Source organism: Myotis davidii, unplaced genomic scaffold (assembly GCF_000327345.1).
Source record: "Myotis davidii unplaced genomic scaffold, ASM32734v1 scaffold513, whole genome shotgun sequence".
Classification (NCBI taxonomy): Eukaryota; Metazoa; Chordata; class Mammalia; order Chiroptera; family Vespertilionidae; genus Myotis; species Myotis davidii.
This window is the reverse complement of record NW_006284436.1, coordinates 74,907-99,293: the sequence shown is the minus strand read 5'-3', so window position 1 is coordinate 99,293 and position 24,387 is coordinate 74,907. Positions and strand designations below refer to the sequence as shown.

The window sequence follows — 24,387 nt, the reverse complement described above, 5'->3', positions numbered from 1 at the left end:
GCAAACTCCGGCGTTAACCTATGCCGCCATCTTGGTTCTCCTCTCGGATGTTATTTCTTTCCTGATTGCTGCTACCTTGGTTAAGCTCCTCATCATTCTTCCCCACCTGCCTGTATTAGGATTCAGGTTTGGTTATGAATTAAGAGAGTTGCTTATCTCTTTCTCTTCAGAAGTTGGAGGGTTAGTGTCTGTTCTGTGAGGTTGTGCAGGCACCACACTCCATATGTAAAGTTGCTCCCAGCATCCTGTAGGGCTATGGTTTTCAAACTTGAGAACAACCTGGAAGATTTATTAAAACACAGATTCTTGGACCCCACTCCCAAAGGTTCTGAGGTGGGAGGTCTGCGGTGGGGCCTGAGAATTTCCTTTCTGACAGGTGCCCAAGTTGTGCTGATGCCGCCAGTCTGGAGACCACACGTTGGGTTGCCCTGCTCTTCCTCATTTGCAGCACTTCCCTTACTGCCTGGCCCAGGACAGCTGGCCCTCACATCTACCTGACAGGCCTGCCTGGCTGCCAGGGAGACTTCAACACATAGTCCTTATTTGGGGCTGCCACGTGCCCCAGTACAGCTAGTGTTCTGTGTAGAAGGAAGGGGGGACAGATGGTTTAAAGGGACAATCAGAAGTTTGTGGAACACCACCCACTGCTGTCCTTAATTCGAAGCTACAACTGTGCTTGTCAGTGTTGCCATCGGCTAAGCCACTATTCTTCAGCTTAGGAAGTGGGAATGGTGGGTGTCTCCTGGCAGTGAGCCAGCAGGCAGTGCGAGCCCTGCGGCCTCCAGTCCTGCGACTGGTGAAGAAACCGGCAGCTGCTGATGTGCCGATTCCCACTAGTCAGGTCTTCTGCCACCTGCAGCCACCTCCCGCTTTTACAGGCCCCACAGCACGGGGTGGGGGCTCCAGGACCCAGCTTTGGGAGGCAGGGTATCTTGCTGTGCTTCTCCCGCCTCCCCAGCTCCCTCAACTTCAGGTATTACACATAGGTGACTGTTTCTGGGAGAGCTTGCGGGCAGAGGCCATTTGAACCCTGAATTGAGCTGGGGCCCGTGGTTTCTGCAGTTCCTGGTACCCCAGGGGCTGCCAACCCTGCTGTCGGCAGCTGCTAAGTCTTAGGGAGGTGAACTTGGGGGGAAACGATGTCACAGACTTCCCTGGAGCAGATGACACTTCCCGTGTGGCTCGGTTCTCTGGGACTTATTTGGGAGGCAGCAGAGTCACTTTCTTTACATTTCCCAAGGCCATTCTCCAGCCAGGAAGGTGGGATGGAGCCCAGGAAGTGTGCAGAGTGGAGGGGAGCCAGCCTGGGTCACAGTGCATCTGCCTGGAAGTAGAGAAACATGGTTCTGGAGTCTGTCCTGCCCCAGCCAGTCCTGAGACCTTGGGCCTGCGCTCTGGGCCTGGGCTCCCACCTCAGTAAAATGAGCCATTTGAACCAAACGATTTCATGAAGCCCCTTCCAGCTCCAACGTTGTAGGATTCTTGTGTGATTGATGTTTTATTTCTAAGGGGTATCTTTCGGAACCTGCTTGCTCAAGTGCAGCCCCTTGTTTAAGCCTAGACACTGCCCCGTTGCCACTCTCCCAGCCAGCTTTGCCCAGCCTTCTCCGGGCGGGGCAGCCCCAGGTGCCAGCCCTTCCAGGGCAAGGTCTGAGGCACTGCCTGGCTAATGATTGACGTAGGCTCCAGCTATTCTTAATTCCTGGCGTGTGGGTGGGAGCTGAATGCTTAACAGCACCTCTGTGGGCTTTTTGTTCACTGCGTGGGAAATACCGTCAGGGTTGTGGAGTGCTGCCCTGGGGCTCTCCCTGGCTTGTTTCTGTGGTTTAATGGCACCCGTGACCCCACACCTCCAGTGGTGAGACAGAGCCCAACACGGGCAGGGCACTGGGGCACAGAGAGTAGGGCCACCTACTCCCTTGTCAGCAGAGTTAGGGATGTTCATACACCCATGAGGTCCTGCCTTGGCATGGGAGGGAGAGACAAGTGTCCTAGATGTGTCGTCTGCCCCCACAATTCCTGGAGCCTACGTACCAGAAGCTCCGCCCAGAGAGGCCTTCACAACAGGTGCCACCCGGGGTGTGGAAGAGATGAGTCAGGGTCCACTGGTGTCTCGTTGGCATGTGTCGGGCCTCGCTGTGCCCAGCCTTGTGCCAGCCAGTGGCAGGAGAAGGAAAGACCTGTCCCGGACATTATATCTCATTGGGAGGCCGAAGAAAAAATAACTCTCGCCGGGGCACAAATTGGGCGTCTGACCCTTGCTTGTCAAGAATCACCTCTGAACCTTAGCTCCCTTGAGGTGATAATACCTGCCTTGTAGGAACACTGTGAAGATTAATGAGGAATGTGTAATAAAGTAATATATGTGCCTATTGTAGGTACTGGAAAACAGGACTGTTATTAGAACACTAGAGGACATAGAAAACCTTTTAGGCCAAGTGCAGGTAAGGATCATGGTGGGAGGGGCTATCAGGGTGGGCTTCCTGAAAGAAGTGAGCTCTCTCTGGCCTAAAGGAAGACCAGGATTGATGCAGGCTTAAGAAAGGTGTAAAGGAGACAGGAGGACGGAGCAAGTCGAGGGACTCTGAGCTGAAGTCCTGAAGATGCAAAGTGCTGAGGAATTGGCTTGGTTGAGCTATGGGCACGCATTTCCTGTGGTTCTTTCTGTCACACATACATCTCCGGAACCGTCCATTTTCTGGCCATGGCGCGCTGTCACTCGGCCCAGCGTCTTTTGGCAGAGCTTAGGATCCCGCCTACAGACACAGGGTCAGCCGTACCTGAGCTCCGCAGGAAGCTTCTCCAGTGTGTTCTGTCGGCTGCGGTGGGAGTTTCTGTCCAGCTTCCAGCCGGGCCAGGCTGCCTGGGGACGTGTCACCATTAGGAGAGCAGCCCTTAGCAAGTGCTGTTTGAAGGAGAGTGTCCCTGCTGCTGCCGGCAAGGCCGGGGTGGCACAGCCACTGGAAGGTGGAGAGGGCCTCCCAGCTTGGGTGTGAAGGGACTGCTGTTTTCCAGAGCTGTTTGAACAGGCCCCGAGCCCTGGGCAGGTCAGGTCCTCCCTGGTAGAGGCCAGGGAACGCTGCTGCCTTCAGGTCTTTAGTTGTAACCTGGTCTACCACCTATCCCCCCATTTCATTCTGAGAGAGGACCTAGGGGGGACTGTCATCTGGAGGTGAGATGGCTCACACATGTAACTGGCAGGGCCCGGTGACATCTGTCCCATTGATTATGGTGCCTTCAGCTACAGCCACAGCACACTGCCCGGTCTCCCCTTTTTCCATGACAACAAAATTAAGTCAGAGAGTCTCTTTTGCAGCAGCACCCCTTCCACAGAGAAATAAATGTTTGTGAATTACAAAACCTTCACGGAGCCCAGGTTCTGGGCAGTGGGGGCTAACAACGCGGATTCCTACAGGCCCACTCATTGGATAGGTGATGTGCTCTGCAGAGCCCTGGTTTGCGGCAGAGAAGTGGTTTTCTAGACACTCCTCTCCCCCCCTCCCAGCTCCAGAGATCACATTTCCTGATTGTCAGCCTTATCTCCATTCTTCCTGGGAATGGCTCTGGAACCGAGGTCCTTGTGGGTTTTCCTGTAACTGCTGTTGTGTTTCCCTCCCCAGATAAAGAGCCTGAGCCTGGCGCAGGCTGAGTCTTTGCTTCCCCCCTCTGTCCCGGGAGTCTCGTCTGCAGGTGGTCTTACTGTGAAGCGAAGGAGAGTTAAGCTCCAGCTTCAGACCCCTCTCACTGCACTTGCCCGTGGGCCTCCCAAGGCCCCGCCCTGGGAAGGAATCCATAAAATATGTGCTTTTGTAAAATTGGCCAAAAAGTGTTCTGTATTCATTTTCTTAAAGAGGGTCCCTAAAATTGTACAGGCTCCTAGCCCCACATAACCTGGACCTTTCCGGTAGATGCTGTTATTATTTTTTTTAATGAGTAACTTACAGATATATTTCTCTGTTTTTAATAACTTTTTACAATAACAGAAGTAAACATGTCAAATACTTATATAGCATTATATTGCACTTGCTTTATCACACATTTTCACAAAAGATTTTTTTTTTAGACTGAAATTTATGGTTTGTTTAGTTATCAGAGAATATCAGTTCTTGAAGAATTGCATGAGTCTACTGTAGCTCTGATGTTGGTCTTTCCCAGCAATTGGCTGGCCTCCTGCCTTTTGGACAGTGAGCTCTTGGCTTGGGGGCAGGAGGTGAGGGTCCAGGGCAGCTGATTAGGATCTTGCTGTGTCACCTGGCACGTCTCTTCCTCCTCTGGTTTCCCCATTTGTGAAATGAGTGGAGGTGGGGTGGGTAGGAATGAACTGAGTCATCTCCAGGGCTGAGTGACCTCTGGTGTCACAGTTGCAGGCCCTCGCCCACTGGGCGGGTTGGCTTGCTCACTAGATCACACTGGGACCTTCTCCTTCCCTAGAGCATTTGCATTGCCTGCTGGGTGTGCCTGCTCTGGCCATAGGGAACCCATTCAGAGTCTCGCCATGGTAACTGTTAACTGACAGTCCCAGTGAGCAAAGGTTTTTTGAGCTCTTATTCCCAGCCCTGCAGGAGAGGTGGGTTCCTTGGGCCCTTGTTCTCTGTTGGGATGGTTCTTTGTGTGACCTTGGTTTATTGCTTCCCTTGTCAGAGAAAGCTTGCGGAGCGCATAGAGCTCTTAGACAGAGAGCAGAGGCCTTTTCCATGTGGAGGGACTTGGAGGGAGGGAGAAAGCAGCGCTCACTGTCCGCATTCGTTTTCTATTGCTGCTGTTTAACAAGTTATCACAAATTAGTGGCTTAAAAGCACTACTTTTTTGCGGTAAAATATATATAACATACACTTTACCACTTTAACCGTTGGAGTGAATCTCCGTGACAGAATACATTCACCTTGTTGTGCAGCTGTCACCATCGTCCTTCTCCAGAGCCTTTTCATCTTGTAACTGGAACTCTGTCCCCATTAAACAGTCACTCATCGTTTCCCCTTCCCCAGCCATTTGACTACTCTCGGTACCTCATACCTCATAAGTGGAATCGTTTATATTTTGGTGACCAGTGTTAATCCAGTAAATTTGATGCGATTCACAAATCCAGCATCTCACCTAGCAGCTAGAAGGGCACTCAAAGATGTGTTTTCTTTGGAGGGACAGAATGGAAATGGAAGTGTTTTTTTTTTTTTTTCTCTCCCTCCCCCCATTGATGAGAGAGAGAGAGAGAAAGAGAAAAACAAACAAATTGCCTCCCCTGATCTGGAATTGAACCCAGAACTAAGGGTATAGGACTACGCTAAGTAGCTGAGCCACATCAGCCAGGGCAAAACTGGAAGGTTTGTTGTTGTTTTTTAAAGTATGTTTTTATTGATTTAGAGAGAGGGTGAGAGAGAGACATCGATCGGCGGCCTCCTGCATACCCCTTACTGAGGAACAAGCCCACAACCCGGGCATGTACCCTGATCAGCAATCAAACTGTTGGCCCTGGGAATGGTGGCACCAGGTGTCTGACTCATGGGGTCAGATCAGACCTGGGTTCAGCAACCTGAGTACTTGAGTTCTGGCTAAGAAAAGAATTCAGAACCAAGGCAAACTCGCTAGAGATTTATTTGGCAAGCAAAGGGAAAATGGAGCAGGCTCCTCAAAGCTGCCCGGGGAGTGGGCTAGGGCTCCTTTTAACCCCTGGCGGGCGTTTAATGGCTTTCTTCTTCAAACTGACCAGTCAGGGTCTGTCCAGTCGTCTTCTGTCCTTGAATGGAAGTTAGGTGGGGCTTTCCTCCAGCCCCTTGTTCTCTGAGGGTGAGAGTCTACCACGTGGCTTCACCATGGGCCAGGGGAGAAGGGTCAGGAGAATCCCACCTGCATGAGCCGAGGCATTCTCGGGTGGAGAGAGCGTCTCGGGCGAGCTACTGAATAATAATACTTATCTCCAATATTTGCTCCACCAGTTTTTTTCCCATTGCCAGGTGTCCGGGACATTGTCCTGGTGACCTTCTGTAACTGGCCCATTGTCCCTGCTCTGCTCATGTCTGTCTAACTCTGCCACAGAATGGGTGACCTCTTGGTGCATGGGGTGATGCTCAACCAGCTGAGCCATCCCGGCCAGGCTAAATGGAAGGGTTTTGATGGTGTAGATGGCCTCTTTGTGGGGTGGGTGGCGGAGAGGGCCTACCTGACAGATTACCTTACTGGTGCGTGATCAGGAAATCCCTGACTGGTCGATGAAGGTTCTGTTTCTGGGAAAGGATGAAACTGCAGTTAGGTCAGGTAGTAAGTCTAGGTTTGATATCAAGGGCTTTTAGCAAGAGTGATGCCATTTTGGGCCCGTGTTTTCTTTTTCTTTAGCACTGGCTTATTTCACTTCGTATAATTGCCTCCAAGGTTATTCATGTTCTGGCATGCATCAGAATTTCCTTCCTATTTAAGGGCTACTAATATTCTATGTATATACCACATTTTCTTTATCTGTTTATTGTTTATCTATTGATGGACATTTGTGTTGTTTACACATTTTGACTGAGAGCCCGTTATAAATATCAATGTAAGAAACGTCCAAACCTGTAGAGAACTTTGATGAATTTATCTGAACTAAACTGATGATAATGGCCGGGAAGCAAATCTCAATGAATTGAGAAAATGCTCTGGAGAGTGGCAGTTTTTCAGCTTCTTTTCTACATTACTACAGGCCCAATGCACGAGATTTGTGTAAGAGTAGGCCTTCCTTCCTCTGGCTGCCGGCACCGGCTTCTTCCGGAAGGACATCCGGTCTAATTAGCATATTACGCTTTTATTATTATAGACTAGAGGCCCGGTGCGCAAAATTTGTGCAGGGGGTGGGGGGGCATCCTTCAGTCTGGCCTGCACCCTCTCCAATCTGGGACCACTAGCTCCTAACTGCTCCCCTGCCTGATCGCCCCTAACCACTCTGCATACCTGCCTGATGCCCCTAACTGCTCTCCTGCCTGCCTGATCACACCTAACCACCTCTGCCTGCCTGCCTGCCTGATTGCCCCTAACTGCTCTCTCCTACCAGCCTGATTGCCCCTAACCACCTCTGCCTTGGCCCCGCCACTGTGACTTTGTCCAGAAGGACGTCCGGAAGGTTGTCCGGAAGATGTCCAGTCCAATTAGCATATTACCCTTTTATTAGTATAGGTAATCAAAGGAGGAGACATAAGTAGGTTACATGAAGTCCATTGGTGATAGATTAGGGAGGTGGGAGAAAGCAAAACAGAATTCTCTGAGATTGAATAGAGAGAAACTTTTTTTTCCCTTAGTCTATTCTCTTTCTTTTATTTTTTTCTCCTATACACATATTTCTTTTACATTCGTAGGTATAGGATAGTTAACAATGAATACAGCACATAGAGATGGTATTTGGGGAACAACATAACAATGAGAGGTTCTGTGGTTTTGTACTATGGTGTGAGGGGTCCAGAAAAAGGGGAATTACTCTGACATTCCAAAGATTTGTTATCTTACATATGAAAATACAGGCTTACTTAAAGGTAAAGGTTCTTTCCCTGGCCGGGTAATTTTGTTGGTTAGAGCGTTGTCCTGATACTCCAAGGTTGTGGGTTCGTTCCTGGTCAGGGAACATACAAGAATCCGATGAATGCATAAATAAGTGAAATAACAAATCAGCGTTTTTCTCTCTCAAATCAATAAATAAACATTTAAAGGTAAATGTTAGTGGTGGTAGGCTTGGGCCCAAATCGAAGTCTGTGTTCTGACTGTTTGTTAGACTGGTGGGGTCAGACTGGACCTCAGTTCAGCAAGCTTGGTACTTGAGTTCTGGCTAGGAACAAATTCAGAGCCAAGACTCAAACTATAGAGGACATTTATTTAGAAAATCACAGAAGTGGAAGAAGTGAGTGCTGGAAGACATGGGCTCAGGAAACAAGTTACAGAGGCCAAAGGAGGGCCCGTGGAGCTTGGAGTGAGGAAGGAAAAGGTAGCGCTCCTGGGAGGAAGGGAACAGGGTAGGGATGAGGGGGAGAGAAGAAGAGGCAGGCATGAGGTGGGGAGAGTGAGCTGGATCCTCCATCCTGAGGGTTTTAAGGGTGGACATTTTAGGGGAGGTCTCAGCGGAGGATCTCAATAGAAGACTCAGCAGCTCTCCAGGTGAAGTCTCCACTGATTGATTGGTCATCACCAGGGCAGGAGGTCATTATCCAGTGCAGCTGGTCCCGAGTCAGCCTTGGGGTCACTGCTCTGGTTTTGCTGCTTTTTGGGGCCTAGAGCTGAAACACAACTGAGGCCTAGATCTTATCTCTGGGGATGAGGCCCACCCTACAGTTGTCACTGCGAGGCACCCAAGGCTTTCCACCCTGGTGACCCGAACCTGGCCCGTCTTCCTGCTCTGCTCCCATCAGTCTTACTACCACAGTAAAGACTGACATTTGTCAAGGAAGCTACAGACCAGGACTCGCTGTTAGTTAGAGATTTCTGTGTTCAGACCATCCTAGGGGTTACTTTCAGTCTCAGAGTTTGTAAGGCTGCCATGCAGGCTTCCCCTGAGCTTATCAGTTTAGTATGTGGCTCCTTTTTTGTCCACATGAGTAATACTGCTATGAACATGGGTGTATAAATATGTTTGAGTCCCTGTTTTCAGTTGTTTTGGGTAAATGCCCAGAAGTGGAATTGCTGGGTCAAATGTTTAATTTTTTGAGGCACCGCCCTACTGTTTGCTACCGCAGCACCATTTCCCCACAGGGCCTTTGTCTTGTAGTTCAGTCTGTGAGAAACACTCACCAGTCCAGAATTAAAAAAGCAAAAAGGACATGGAGACACGAAGGGAGACATTTAATGTTGATCTTGCAAGATCAGGTGTCCAGTGGGCAGGCACGCTCAAAGTGGTTACCACCAGCATTTTATTCCCTAGTTCGCAGGCCCCTCCCCCGGTTCCTCATTGGCTGAGTACCATGGGGTGTACAATCTTCCCAGAGGTCGCCTAAGATTCTTGATATCCTTATAGGGTATTCTCTCTTTCCCCTTCCCAATTTAAGTTCCCTTGTCACTTGGCTCCTCCCCAACAACATCTTGTTTCCCGGGCCCCTCCAGGTGCATGAACTTTGTCACGTCTGCAGGCTGCTACGCAAGCAGACTGCCAGTAATTTTCCATTCAGGGTTAAATGCCTTGCTTTGGAAATGGACCACCACTGACTTTATTTCTTTTTTAAAAATACTTTTTTTCTCTTTTTAAAATATATTTTTATTGATTTCAGAAAGGAAGCTTAGAGAGAGAAACATCAATGATGAGAGAGAATTATTGATCAGCTGCCTCCTCCCTACTGGGTGGGGATCAATCTTGCAACCCAGGCATGTGCCCTTGACCGGAATCGAACCTGGGCTTTCAATATGCAGGCCGACCCTCTGTCCACTGAGCCAGCCCGGCCAGGGCTGACTTTATTTTATTTCTAAGGTGTCTCGCAGGTCTCTCAGTGCTCGTAGGCATGGACGCATCTTTTCTGGAGGCTCTAGAAGCGAATCCTTGTCTTCCCCCTCTCAAGGCACATGGCCCCGGCTGGTTCCTCCACAGATGGCGTCTCTCTCACGCTTATCTTTTCCTTTTCATCCTTAATTTCTCCTTATTCTTTCTTTTCATCCTTAACACAACCAGGAAAGGACTCATGTAATTAGATTGGGCCTACCTGGAAGGTTGGTAACTATAATCACATCTGCAAAGTAGCATTCTCACGTAAGGTAAGGTACCAGTCATAGGTTCCGGGGGATCCGGATGGGGACTATCAGTTGGGGGTGGTTTTGAAGGACCTAATCAAGGAACCCGATGGTGCCTTGAACTTGTGCTTTCAGAAGTCTTCCCCTCTCCTCTTTCCCGACCCCCCAGTGTGAGCCGGACACCTGTGGACTGAGCATCTGAACCTGTCCCTCTTTAGCCACTTGGGAGAGGGCGACACTGGGTGAGCTGGTTACAGTGAGATCTGTCTGTACTTTACAAAGGTCTTCCCTGTTCTCGCTTCATTCAGTCCTCGGTAACTCCAATGGAGCCCATCTCAGGATGGTCAGAGGGGCTGCCAGTGAAAGTCACTTAGCAGGTGTTGGAGTTGGGACCCAAACCCTGGCTGCCAGGCTAATAATGCTTCTTAGGAGGTTGAGGTAAGAAAAGTCCAAGCCTGTAGAGAATTGAAATAGAAATTTATTTGAGCCTGGAAGCCAGATCTCAACAGACCGAGGTAAATGCTTCTGAGACTAACAGAACATTTGCTGTTTCTTTTTTAAGGAAGGTAACCTGAAGGTGGGAGGAAGCAACTGGGGTTGCAGGATAAATTAAGATTATGTGCTCTCTTGGGGCTTATTTCAAAGGTGTGTTAACCTAGATGCACAGAAGCAATAGACAAGCTTGCTTAAGGCAAAAATAAACCCTTTACTAAGAAGTTAAATGCCTGGGGTGCAACTACCCACCCTGGCCTGCCCCATTAGGAATTTATGATCAGATCACCCTGTGAGGCTACTTTTTACAGAACCACTTTTTTTTGGTCTATAGGGGGTTAAAAATGAACTGAGTATCTACTATATGCTAATAAGCTACATGGTGGATAGCTTGCTATGTCTGTATCAGTGCATCAGCATCTCACAGCCAGAGTAAGATGGTGTATTTCCTCAATTTCACAGGTAAGGAGAAAGGCTGGAGAGAGGTGAAGCGACTTCCTGTCACAGCCAGCACGGGGTAGAGCTAGAATATTGGCTCCAAAGTTCGTGTGTCACTCAGGTTCCCCAGCAGAGCTAGGAGATGGTATCAGATCTGTGGGCTGTGGATGAGACTCACGCAGCAGAGCCGAGAAGTCTTGTGACTGCGCTGTGATGTTGGTGGCTCTTGCGGGGGCGTGTGGGTTGTGTGCAGATGAGGAACTGGCTTAGAGATGGAAGAGAATAACGGGTGGTGGAATAACTGCAGAGCATCTGGAGTTGGCCATTCTGAGACCCAGTGTTGGTGCCGCTTGGCTGCATGACCTGGGATGAACCACTCAGCTTCCCCTTTCCCCACCCCGACGGGGAAGGGTTCAGAGAGGGGGCTCCCCAAGTTCCTTTCCGGCACAGCTGTGTTTTACGTTAACTGCAGCGGGGCTGGGAGTGTGTGGCTCCCTGTGGGCCGAGGTGATCATGGAGAAACAGCACTGGGGTTGGACTTTGCAGGAGATGGAGGGACTTGAGAGCTAAATGGGGCGGCAAGTGGGGGCTCAGACATCTCGGGGACTTGTGCTGGATTAACATCTGCTGGTCCCTCTACCTGGTTTCTCAGGCTGGTCCTGGGGGGAGCCCGCTGGCAGGTGGTGTAATTGGGAGCAGCCTCCGGGGCGGAAGTGGTGAAACAAAGACACAGACCTGCCTCCCCAGCCTGAGCTGCGCTTAGAAGCATAGCCCGCAATTTCCTCCTTTTTTTGAGGGGGGAGGTATTTCCTCTTCCTGACGATACCTTGAACTTAAACTTGGGTGAGGGCTTTTTAAAAATTTTTTTTAATTTCTGTCACTGTCATAAAGACCTGATGTCTACAAGGACCACAACCTGAGCCCTGTGACATTCTGGCCTGGTTTCAGCCAGATATTGACAGCATATCTGGGTTCACCTTCTTCCTCTGCTGTCTGCTTTCCACTCCTTCGAAATTCCAAACTGGGCTTGGCATTTAGCTAAGTGATGGCTATTCCAGAAGCCCCTTCAGTGGGCAGGTGTCCGAGGGGCCTGTCCCCATGAACGAGAATGGGCTGGGTCTGCCGGAGAGCTGTGCTAAGGAGGGTTGGTAGAGAGTGGTGTGAAAGTGGTCCTTCCTGCCTTGCTCCCTCCCCTTCTCAGTTCTAAGGACCTGGTCTGGAAAGGCAGCTGAGAGGAGAGAACATGATGGCTGTCAGGCGGCGGGCCCAGAGTGGAAGTATAGCTGTCATTTGGTATTTGCGGGGGTTGGACACCACAACCCAAGGATGCTAAAGTCACTTATATAAAACTAGAGGCCCGGTGCACGGATTCATGCACATTGAAAGGAAATTAATTAGAAGGTGGCCGGCGGGGTGGGACTGGGCAAGACAGACTGGACATGCCCTGGAGCCAACCTCCCTCAGTCCCTCCCCATGCACCTGGGGTGGCGCCGGAGCTCGAAGGACGTCTGTGGAGTGAGTGGGGGTCTCTCCTGCAGATGGGGTCCCTCGGCCTGGCCTGTGGGGATTGGGCCCAAACCAGCAGTCCGACATCCCCCGAGAGGTCCCGGACTGTGAGAGGGCACTCCGCAAACTTGCTGTCGCTCGGCAGCTCCTGCGTTGAACGTCTGCCCCCTCGTGGTCAGTGTGCATCATACCTACCGGCCGGCCGACCGGTCACTTAGGCTTTTATATATATAGATAGATGGGTTAGTATTTGCATATAACCTGTGTATACCCTCCCAAATACTTTAAATCATCTCTAGGTGACTTATAATACCTAACACAGTGTAAATGCTATGTAAAGAGTTGTTATACTGTATTGTTTAGGGATCACTTTCTGGAATTTTTTTTCAAATATTTTTGATCAGTGATTGGATGAATGAGTGGATGTGGAATCTGCAGATATGGAGGGCGGGCTGCACCGGCAACAGGCTCCTGGGTGCCCCCAGTGCTGGGCCTTTGCAGGTCAAGGCCCTGCCTCCTCCAGTCCCTCTTCCCAGGCCAGTTTCCTCTTCTAGAGGCCTTTCCAAAGGTGCCTCTCCTCCCCCACAACCTTCCACTTCTGCTTCCTGCCTGTCCCCATTCCTGGAGCATGGACCAGGCGCTGGCACTCAGGCAAAGAGGATGGAAAGAAAACATTGCCAGTTTCCTGTTAGTGGTTTCTCCTTGGGGTGATTGGAAAATGCAGCCCAGCCATTCACAGGGCTGCTGCAGCAGAGCTGGGCTGGTGTGGGAGAAGGAACCTGCAGCCTTCACTTCTCCCTTCCTCTGTCCTTCGCACCGTCCTGACTTCCACATCTCCTGCTGCTCCCCCAGCCCATCCCCACCCTGCCGCCACGTTCCTCATCCTGAGTATTATCACGTGGGCCAGACCCTGGGACCCCTCTAATCCTGACTGCTGTCTTATACTGGGGAAGCTGATATGATGAAAGGTTAAGTGATAGGAGAACATTTGATATTAAACTGTTACCACTCCCATTTTACAGATACGGAAAAGGGAGGCCCACCACCTAGTAGAGGACAGAAGTGGAATTTGAACCTGGGCAGTCTGGCTTCAGATTTCATGTTCTTTTTTTTAAAAAAAAATTTTTTTATTGATTTCAGAGAGGAAGGGAGAGTGAGAGATAGAAACATCAATGATGATAGAGAATCATCCATCAACTACCTTCTGTAGGACCTCCCACCCCCCACTGAGGGTGGAGCCAGCAATCCAGGCACTTGGGGTATGTGGGAATCGAACCTGTGAGCGCCTGGTTCACAGGTCAGTGCTCAACCATTGAGCCACACGACTGCCCAGGCAAGCAGTGTTTTTTTTTAACATTTCAGTCTTTGAAATACTAATTTCTGAGCCCGTGGGTGGGCTCTGTGGGAAGTAGAGCCTGGCTGCCTGGGTTTGAATTCTGGTCCAGTCATTTACCAGCTGTAGCCTATGCAAGTTATATAATTTCTCAGTTTCCTTATCTCTAATATGGGAATCATAAGCTTAGTATTTGTTTTATAAAGTTTTTGTAAATTAAATTCCATGTAAAGCACTTAACACAGTGCCTAGTACATACGAAATAGTCAATAAATGTTAGCTATTATTGCCTAATAGGTTTGGGAAATTTGGGGATAGAGTTAATAAGCAAGCTCCTCTGTTACAGGCCTTGTCAGAGCCTTTGTTATTCTGTTATGAATGGGCACTTTCCTGGAAGGGGATGTAGCAGGCTTTGTTTTCCAAAGATTTTGGACAACTAATCTCTCTTTTTTACCTGGGCACCTGGTAAATAATTCTCAACTTGCAAGATGTTAAGTGGGTGTCAGAGAACCCAGTTCAGGAAGCACGGAGCGGAGTACCCCGTGCAGCCTGTTTCTGCTCAGCAAGTCTGAGTTGGGGGTGGGGGTGCAGGTGAGGCCCGAGACAGGCTTTGAATGGCTGCATGTGGCCTCCTTCTTCCCTCCCCACAGGTGTGGGGAGAGGGCAGTGATGTGAGCTGAGGCTCCTGAGGGTTTCTGGAACTTCCCGGCCAGGAGGAATGGCCTTGGCTGACCCCAGTTCAAAGCACAGTTACTGCAGTGTCTTCCCACTGCCCTTGGAGGAGGGTGTTAAAGTAGGTCACCAACTGCAGGACCAGCTGTGCCCACCAAAGGCAGCCCTGCCCAGGTTGAGATGGTCATGGGTTTTGCAGCCCTATTAGGGGCAGGAAGGCAGCTCTGCCTCAGCAGGCCGAGTCCTAGTGTGTGTTTGTGACTTGAGTAAGCCATGTCCCTGGCGTATTTTAGCTACAAAACTGAGATGGCTGGAAACTAGATCATCTTCAAGATCCCATCCAGTATGGACGTTCTGGAGTCTGTAAATCTAGGATTGGGCTGAAAACCTAAAGAGGTGTCCCCTTCAGGAGTCCAAAACTCAGTGAAGGAAGAGCCCTGAGAAGTGAAGTCCTCTGTCAAAACTCTTTTTATTGATTTCAGAGAGGAAGGGAGAGAGAGAGAGATAGAAACATCAGTGATGAGAGAGAACCATTGATTGGCTGCCTCCTGCATGCCCCCTACTGGGGATCAAGCTTGCAACCCGGGCATGTCCCCTTGATGGGAATCGAACCCGGGACCCTTCCGTCCACAGGCCGATTCTTTATCCACCGAGCCAAATTGGCTAGGGCTGTTTTCATTGCTTTTTAGAGAGAGAGAGGAGAGGGTGAGGGGAGGTGGAGAGAAACATCAATGTGAGGGAAACCTTGATCCGTTGCATCCTGTACACTCCCTGACCGGGAGTCGAACCCACAGCCTTTTGGTGTAAAGAATGACACTCCAACTGGGCCAGGGCTGTTCCTTTTATTTTCTAATTTTAAATGTAATTTACTTTTAAAGCAGTTTTAGGTTCACAGCAAAATTGAGTGGAAAATGCAGATTTCCCATATGGCCCCTGCCTGCACACATGTGCACCTTCCATCCCTCCTCTGTGTCCCTGCAAGTCAGGCGACAGCAAAAGATGCTGGAGGTGCAGAGTCCCACTGTGTCCCCATCTCGAATTTTTGGGTGGGGAGGGAGCTTCTTGTTCTGGGTGGTTCTGCCTCTTCCCCCAGCACAGCATTTCCTGTGCCTGGGGCTCCGTCTGGTGCCTTGTGGAGCCTTGGGATTTGATGGTGCACCTGTGTGTCCACACACAGCCTGAGGGAGCAGGTCCTTTCCCGGTCCCCACGTCCCCGCGTCCCCTTGCCTCTGAGGCTCGGTTCTGATGGGATTCAGGGACACCCGGGCTCTGGTGCTTTTCCTCAGGCAGCTGCTGCGAATAAACGCTGGACAGTGTGCAAACACCTGGAAGGAGTGTTTCCTAGAGTGTGGAGCCCAGAATTGCTGGGGGTGATGGCCGGGCTGAGGTGCTTGTTTAAGTCTCAGATTCCCGGGCCCATCCAGGTTGAAAGGCCCAGAGTGACGGGGCCCAGCCGGCTGCAGTTTGTAGTGAGCTCTCCAGGTGATTCTCATGCGTGGTGACCAGTGCTGCTCAGAGTGTGGTTCATAGTCAAGCAGCATTTGGGGTCCTCTCCCAGCCCTGCTGACTCAGACACGGGGGGACGGACCCAGCAATCTGGAGTAAGAAGCGCTGTAGACTGAAGGTTGAGAGCCACAGCTGCGGGAGGGCCACAGCTGGATGAAGTCGGTGTGCAGCTGCAGGTAGATGGGCCCCTCGAGGAAGGGAGGGTGGTGTTAGCTGCAGCAGCCCCAAGAGTCAGGGCCAGGGGCCTGAGGTTCCCTGGAGGCTGCTTTCTAAGAACGCGAAGTCCTGAGAGGCTATCTGCAGGCCCTGAGTCCCCGTCAGAGGTCTGTGACCAGAGCCCTGCCGGAACAGCAGTGGAGGAATCCCCACCCAGGCACCATTCTCCTCTGGGAGAGGACAGGAACAGGAGGGGCCGTTTGGAGCGCAGAAGGGGTGCTCCTGGGTGCCAAGGAGAGTGTGGGCCTGCTGGGTTGTAAGGACTGTGTTCTCGGCTGTCCTGGGCAGTGAGGTTGGACAGGCATTGGGAGGGACGCGGAACGGGGTGCCTAGAAGCCCTGCCGAACTCCCTTCTGAGCCTGAGATATGGCAGCCCCTGGGTCCTGGGAACAGCTTTGCCAAGACAGCAGGCCCCGGTGGTGGCTTCTTTTGAGAAGAATCAGAGGCCAAAGTTACCCAGAGACTAGAGGACGAGCAGATTTCTTAATTTTCACAAAGTGGGGAAGAATGTGAATGTGGAGTTGGAGCAGCAGCAGGATCCCTGCAGCCTCCCGGGACATGCCGTATTCGGAAAGGGAACAGGGGGCACTGGGAGCCAGGGTGCTGCACCCCGAGGCCGCCCCAGGCTCTCCGCTGGCCAGCTTTTCTCCTGGCGGTGAGATAGGAGGGCTCTAGGTGTGGGGGAGTGTCAGCACCCTTACCTGATGGAGACCCTCCTCACGCTGTTGTGAACACCGTGGGACAGTGTGCGCTGTTTTGTGGTTAGTTAGGTGGCCCGATGGCTGGCGGGTACCGGTACCGCTGTTGTCTAGCTGGGGTGGTCAGGAGGGACAGTTTGGGAGCTTCTGTCCTTGGCCCTTTCTGTATTGGTGGATGTGAAATAAAGCTGAGTTAGCGTGGAGATGTTTGATGTTGGTCAGCATCCCGGAGATCTCAGTAGGCTGAGCTCAGGCAGAAGGTAAGGGAGGAATTTAACAGGAATCTGCCTTAGGTCTCCATCCAGAACACCCCAGTGTTGCCAGTACAGGAGGTGGGAGGGGGAAGGAGAGGATGGTCCCGCCCTGCACTCTCCAGACCACACCTGGGGCCTCAGAAAACAAGGGAGTGGGTTGTAGCCCTGAAACTACTTCAGGCCAGAGGTGGCTGGGGAGATGATGGTTCTCAGGAGGGGAAGCCCGGAGGTCTTGGGGGAGAGAGGGAGACCCCGAGAGGAAGGACTGCTCCTTGGACGTGGGATTAGACCCGGCCTGTGGGCACCTAGGGCAGAGCTCATTGCCAGGGGAGATCCTGGCTCTTGCTGGGGACTCCGAGTCCACGTGGGAACGAGCACCCTGGAGGCAGGTGGAGGCTGACCTGCCGCCCTGCCCCAGCGGGAACACCCAGGCGGGGACACCCAGGCGGGCAACACCAGCGGTCCGGGTCCAGGCCCGAGTCCGGTATTTATATAGTCATGCTAACCCCAGGCTCGGAGAGGGGCTGTCTTGGACTGAATGGACCCTGTGTGTTATACAAATCTTGCAAGAGCAGCCGCTGGCAGCCTCCAGTGAGCTCAGAAATCCCCACCTGAATTGGGCCCTTTTAAAGTTGTTTTTAATAGGCAATACTTACGTGGTAAAAAATGCAAATATAAACAGTAAGCTTCATTTCTGCCTCCACTTTTTTCTCCAAAGGCAACCAGTGTTACCCAGTTTCTTGTTTATTGTTCCAGGGATGGCCTCTGTGCATGTGTGTATATATACACACACCACTAAGTTTGTATGTTTTCTTTTAAAAAAATATTAGTATTATACCTTGATTAATAACGGTGATCATTTCATATCCCCATATATAGAGCTGGCTAATTCCAAAAGTTGCTACAGAGTATCAATTGTATGACTCCGTTGCGATGTATTTAGGGCACATGTAGGGGTTTGTTGTAACCAGTGCTGCAGTCGCCCTGTGCAGATGTCCCCTCCCACGGTGTCAGTGTGCCTGCGCAGCGCACTTCCAGAAGTCCAGTCTCTGGGTCAAAGAGGTGTCGTTTTAAAGTTTGACGTCGCTGTACTGTTCATTGGTGATTCTCAGCAGATAGTGAGAGTGAACATCTTTGATCTTTAGTTCCTTTTCTGTAATTGCCTGCTCACATCATTTGAGTTTTCTTAGTGGTCTTTTTATTATAAAACATTTTTCTTAAGTTTGTCATTTCTCTTGTCTTTTAAAAATATATAGATATCTGTTTTTCTTTGATTTCAGAGAGAGGGAGGGAGAGAGGGATAGAAACATTAATGATGAGAGAATCATTGATTGGTTACTTCCTGCACGCCCCCTGCTGGGGATCAAGCCAGCAACCTGGGATCTCACCATGACTTTCCTGGTTCGTAGGTCGGTGTCCAGCCACGGAGCCACACTGGCCCGGCTCGCTTGTCTTTTTGTTGTTTTCCTTATTTGTTTCTTATCATGCAGAACATTAATTTTATATCTTTGGGTTTGGGGCCACTTCTTGCATTGAAATCTTTGGTCTGGCTGAATTTTATTTGGGGTATGGAACGGTAGTTTCTTGATTTCGTGGTGGTTTTTTGCTGCCACCTTGCTGTGGCTGTGGCCCTCTGGCTTCATTGCTCTGGGAGGAGACGAGAAGTGGACAGGGGTCTTTGGCGCCCAAAGCTTCTGCGTAGTGATGGTCTCCAGAGAGAGGATGTCAGACACAGCTGCAGCTCGCCTGTTCTCTCTTCCTCCACGAAGGTTCCCGGCTCACCCAGCACTCAGATCCCCAGGACCTCCACACCAGCAAGGTCTGAGGTCCTGGCAGAGGGTCAGGCTGAGGGCAGGACCTGGAGGGCTTTGTGCTGACCACTCACCAGCCACAGGGAGATGAAGCAGCCTTAGGGCAGCCCCATTGGGGTCTTGACCATCAGACCACTGTGTACAAGGAAAGGGGTCTGTGGTCCACGCTGCAGGTAGCCAGTTCTAGCTCTCTCCAAGGTCACTTAGCCATCTGGCCTCGAGATTGCTTTGCCTACAGTCACCGCTGGGCCCATCGACCAAAACAAATGACCTCGGCCATCGGGCTAAGAACCAGGCCCACCCTGGGGGACCGGTAGTACCGTAAGAAAGGCCTGCAGCCCCATGAAAATGCATTCCCAGTTCTCCAACACAGCTAAGAAGAGTAACTAGAATCTCATAGGTAGGTAGCAGTTTCTCAAAGTGGGGCTCTGTACCAGCAGGCAGCATCACCTGGGAACTTGTGAGAAATGCAAACTCTGTAGGTGGAGCCCACTGTTGTGTTGAACAAGCCCTCCAGGTGGCTCTGGTGCCCTGCATTTGGGAACCAGTGGGGCCCAGCATGGAAGGAGAGCTCACTGGGCCAGCAGGTGTGATTGTTAAGGGGGCCTACAGGTTTCTCACACTCTCTGCAAACCGCAGCAGCCACTGACTAGCAAGAGTGGCTGATACCACGGCAGATCCTTGTCGCTCCTGGGCAGTTTAATTGGCATGGGGCACGGCAGAGGGGTCTGTATTCACAGCAGCCTGGCTTACAGGCCTGTGTCCTCCTTTTTCCTACTTACCCTTGCTGAGCTCCAGGCCTCATCTTAGCAGCATGGTGCTGCCTCACTTGCCTGGTTCCCCCTCCTGGATCAGGTGAGCTCCTGAGGTCCCTCCTTGTTTCTGGAACAATGGTTCCTGCCAGGTTCCCTTGAGGGATGAACCAGAGGTTGGAGAATGAGAGTGTAGCCTGGGGCCGATTGGGGGGGTGGGCTGCCACAAGCGCTTCGCAGGTTGGGCACTGGGAGATGGGCTCTGGCCCCCTGCTGGATGGATGGTGATAAGGGCACTGGAAGATAGAGACAGAGAGAGAGGTGGGAGTGAAGCTTAGGTGAAAGGGGTTTTCAGGGAAGCCCACAGCTCGTGGGTGGCGAGTCCTATAGTGTGGGTGTGGGTGTGGGTGTGAGTGTGAGTGTGGGTGGGCCTGAGCTGGAGGCCCTGGCAGGTAGACGGTAAACTGGTTGCCACAGTCCAGACTGATGCAATTTCTCCTGCAGGGGCCTGGCTGTGGCTTGTGGCTTCCCGACATGTTTCTGGTTAGGCTGGTGGGAGCTCCCGGCAGAGCCTGAGCGGTTTTTTTCTTCCTTTCAGGTTTGACCATGAGCTACCCAGGGTACCCGCCGCCCTCAGGCGGCTACCCTCCAGTTGCACCAGGTAAGAGTGTGTGTGGGGAGGGAGGGATACGATTGTCCCCCACAGTGTAGCCAGGTGGGGTGGCGGCTGGCGGAGGGCAGGGAACCGGAGGCAGGAGAGCCTGGGCTTGAGACTGCCTCTGGGAGGCCAGGACCAGATCTCATGACTTCTTAGCTGATAGTGGTGGGCAAAGGCTTCTCCTGGCTGGTTGTCTCCTTTGCAAATGGCTTCACGGATCTCTCCCTCACTGGGCTGTCCCAGATGCTAACAAGAGAGCCAGCTAAAGCGTCTGGCATGGTGTCCTCGGCGCTGTCAGGTGACTTGTCACTTCTGTGCTCTGGGCGCAGGGTCCCCCTGCGGGGTTGGGGGTGGTGGTGAAGGTGGTCTCTGGGGGTCAGGTGTCCTGCGGCTGCACCAGCCACTGCTGCTCTGCATACCTAGAGGTTATCTTCTCTGGCCTGGCCCCCAGGGTAGGAGGGAAACGAGGGTTCCTGGGACAAGGGGGAGAAGGGACCGTTCCAGGCTGGTCATCCTGCAGTGGCCTGAGCTGTGATGCCCCTCATCTCTTCATTTCTCTAGAGCTGAGGCTCTGGAGTTTGAGCACTGAGGGCCCCACAGGCCATTTGGACTCGCCCCCCTCATCACCTGGTGAGGTCAGGCCTCAGCCACTGGCTCATCGGTGGAGCTGGGCCATCAAGCTCCGAGCAAGCCCTGGTCCTGATTTGCCAGCGCTGGCCTGAGTCCCTCTCTAGCAGGAATCCTATCGTCTGAGCAGGAGGAGAGGAGGCAGGTGACTCGGGAAGGCTCTGTCCTGAGTGTCTGGAGCTCTGCAGCGCAGAAGCCAAACTGGAGGCCCCAGGGAGCCTCCAGAACAGAAATGCATCTAACAGGCCAGCAGCCGGCATGATGACGCCAGCTGAGCTGCGTGCTGCCTGTCAGTGACAGCGGTAACATAGCGCCCTGGGCGCCCAGCTAGGCCCTGCATGGGCATTAACAGCCTCAGCCCGGCAACTTGAAGCAAACACTAGTTATTACCCCCCTTGTCCCCAGAGGAAACGGAACTTCGGTGGTGGGTCCCCGCCCCAGGACACAGTCCCTGGTCCTGCTGGTTCCAGAGCTGGGCTTTTCACTGATGTCCCCACTGTCCCCACAAGGACCGTGTCTGTGTTTAACGTGACTCGGGCCCATCTCCTTACCTCCTCCAACCTGCTCCTCCCTGCCTCTTGCAGACTCGCGATAGCAAACAGCCACAGTGGCAGCCTCCCCCTCCACCATGCGTTTGCATCTCCCTGGATTCTCAGTGCTCCCTGAGCTCCTGCTGTCGTGGACTCTGCACATTGTCCTAAAGTGACCTGTCCTTGTATCTGCACTCTTGCTCTATGATGGGGAGCCTAGGGTGGGGGTTGGGGGCAGATCTGCCCTTGACCTCCTGCATCCTGAGGACCCCACAGAGGGCTTGGGAGAGTTGATGAACCGTCCCTTCCCTCCCTGGACTGAGAGGAAGGCCCCCTCTTCCCTTCCTCCGGCAGTGGGACTGGGCTAGACTTGCTTGCCTGGGGGTTCTGTGTGGTCTGTAGTGCTGTCTCCGAGACCCTGTTTGGCCTGCCCCTGGGCCACCTGGGAGCTTGCTGTCTGCCTTTCCCTGTTGGGGGGCTGACCAGGGGCTAACGGGCTTGGTGTTGCTTTCAGGTGGCGGTGCCTGGGGAGGTGCTGGCTACCCCCAACCCAACATGCCCCCTATTGGGCTGGATAACGTGGCCAACTACGCAGGGCAGTTCAACCAGGACTACCTTTCAGGAATGGTGAGTCCAGCCCTCCTGCTGGGCTGCCTAGGCCCACTCCTGCAAGGGCGTGAGGCTGCTGGTTTCCAGAGTGTCGGGGGCTGTGTGTGTTACTGTGATGCTGAGTGTACTGAGGGGCATCTTAGGACAGGGGTTTTTGTCAGGTCTCTCACCTGCTCACCGTCCCTCTCTGCCTCTACATCTGCCCAGCTGTAAAAGCAGGGAGGGGACCGCACTGGGCGCACAGTCTGTTAGTCTTTTCTGGCTCTTCGGGGTTGGGTAGGGTGGTGCCTTTTTCAAATGTGTTGAGCGCCTTTTGTATGAGCTCAGAATAGGGCCGGCAGGGAGGTGAGGGTGGGTATGTGTATGTGTGTGCATGTGCCGTGTACAAATGTCCATCTTCGTGTGTATGTGTGAGTGTGAGTGTGAGTGTGTGTATGTATGTGTGGGTGGCTGTCCCGCTTGGGCCTGGGAGTGGATTCCTGGTAACATGCTACTTTTCCTTGTTGATTTGCTTTTAAAATCGTATACTTTGTAATCTAAGCAAATGTATGCTCCATGTAAATAATGTAACCAGTGGGCAGTCTAATACGTGCCAGGCCCATCCTGAGTACTGGGATATGTGGATGAAACACACCACAGCCTTAGCCCTGGAGTGCTGATTACCACTGGGAAGAGATGGGCAGTTGCCATGGTAACCATGCGGTGCTAGAGCCAGTGTGGGGGCTTTGGGCACAAGAGCAGGTGGAGGTCAGCAGTGCAGGTGGGGTGGGGGGACGGTGTCAGGTGCTCGGCTCCGAGGGCAGTGCCGGGGACCTGCAGGCTCAGGGCGGGGAGGGAGGAGGGAAGGCTCCCCTCCCCCTGTCGGGGGCTGGTTGGACTTTGTCGCCTGGGTGTTTCCGTGTGGTCTGCAGGGTTGTCCTGGGCCCTGCTTGGCCTCCTCGTTAGTCTTAGGCTCTTCTCTGCTTTGTGGACTTTCAGGCAGCCAACATGTCCGGGACGTTCGGAGGAGCCAACGTGCCAAACCCGTACCCTGGCGCCCCTGGGGCCCCCGGGGGCGGTTACCCTCCTCTGCCCCCTGGGGGTTTTGGGCAACCCCCTTCCACCCAGCAGCCTGTTCCTCCGTATGGAATGTACCCGCCCCCTGGAGGAAACCCGCCCTCTGGGATGCCTTCATACCCGTCATACCCAGGGGCCCCTGTGCCAGGCCAGCCCATGCCGCCTCCCGGACAGCAGCCCCCAGGAGCCTACCCTGGGCAGCCGCCAATGACCTACCCTGGGCAGTCACCAATGCCGCCTCCTGGGCAGCACCAGCAGCCGGTGCCAAGCTACCCAGCATATCAAGGGTCCGGGACCGTCACCCCTGCCGTGCCCCCATCTCAGGTGAGTGCCAGCCCTGTGCTACCTTCAGCCCCAGCCTGGCTCCAAAGGCCCAAGACGCATGGCCCAGTGTCCTGCCAGCGAGGCCAGGAGGGTGTGGCTGGGGGGTGTGGGTGGACAAGCCAGGGCTCAGTCCTCCACCTGTAACTTGTCTTAATCCTCACCTGAGGCTATTGTTCCATCGATTTTAGAGCAGAAGAGAGAGGAAAAGACAGAGAGAAATATCGTTGTGAGAGACACACACATTGATTGGTTGCCTCCTGCACGTGCCCCAACCAAGGTCAGGGCTGGGGAGGAGCTTGCAACCGAGGAACATGCCCCTGACCGGAATCGAACCCGGGACCCTTCGGTCCGCAGGCTGACGCTCTATCCACTGAGCCAACACGACTAGGGCTGTAACTACTTCTTGTTTTAACAGAGTGTCACTTTCTCAGACTCCCCAGCCCTGGTTTGAATTCCTGAAGAGCAGGGAGCTGCCCTGTCTCCCGGTGTGGTTAGATGTTCTGAGTGCGAGTTGGTGTGAATGTCCCGGGTGCTCTTCATTCCTCTGTGTTGTTTACTTACTGCCTGGGCTCAGGTTTTATGCCCAACAGCTCTGAGTCTTCAGCTCCTGGATGGGCCCCCACCTCCCATCCCACTCACTTGAGAGGATTTGTAAAACCTCCGTGTGGGGAAGATGGTTGGCCCTTCCTTCAGAGTTGCTCTTGGCTCCTTTGGGAGAGCAGTTTGTGTTTGCAGAGCCTAGAGTTCATTGTCATGGTTACATGGCCACCCCAGCAGAGTACAGTGCTAGTGCTGCTATGTGCTTGATGACTATTTTCAGACGGGGTCCCCTCTCTTCCCTGCCCCTCACATTCCCCCACCCCTGCCCTGCTCCCCTCCCTCCCTCCCTCCCTCTCTTCCACCTCATCTCTTCTCTTGAGTTTATCTCCTTAACTCTGAGTTTATCTCCTTAACTGTTAAAATCAGTCGGCATTAGCCATAGAAGGTAGCCCTCCATGAAACGGCTGAGGCAGGGAAATTCAAGTGTGCTGGGAGCACGGCTGCCAGTGTCCGGAACAAGTGAGGCGGCAGCAGGTTGTAGAGTCTAGAAGAGGTGCCAGGAGGTAGTCAGGCTGCTGGACCATCGTGAAGGGTGGGCACCGGCATCCCCCCAGAGCAGTCATCTTTTTCTGGTTTGCACAGAGATGCTCTGTGGACCAGCCATTAGATGATGCTTTGGTGGTAAGGCATCGAGGAGAAGCC

The 24,387-nt window shown here is 52.5% G+C and overlaps 1 protein-coding gene across 1 annotated transcript in view; it reads left to right on the top strand.

Moving 5' to 3' along the window:
- Positions 1 to 7,509: 7,509 nt before the first annotated feature.
- Positions 7,510 to 24,387, top strand: part of ANXA11 (annexin A11) — a 27,558-nt gene continuing 10,680 nt past the window's right edge. Inside the window, exons 1-5 of the mRNA XM_006754806.2 lie at positions 7,510 to 7,513; positions 11,664 to 11,670; positions 19,940 to 20,002; positions 21,671 to 21,783; positions 22,744 to 23,145. Of these exons, the coding sequence (XP_006754869.1) occupies positions 19,948 to 20,002; positions 21,671 to 21,783; positions 22,744 to 23,145 (570 nt within the window). The 5' untranslated portion in view covers positions 7,510 to 7,513; positions 11,664 to 11,670; positions 19,940 to 19,947. The remainder of the gene's footprint in view (positions 7,514 to 11,663; positions 11,671 to 19,939; positions 20,003 to 21,670; positions 21,784 to 22,743; positions 23,146 to 24,387) is intronic.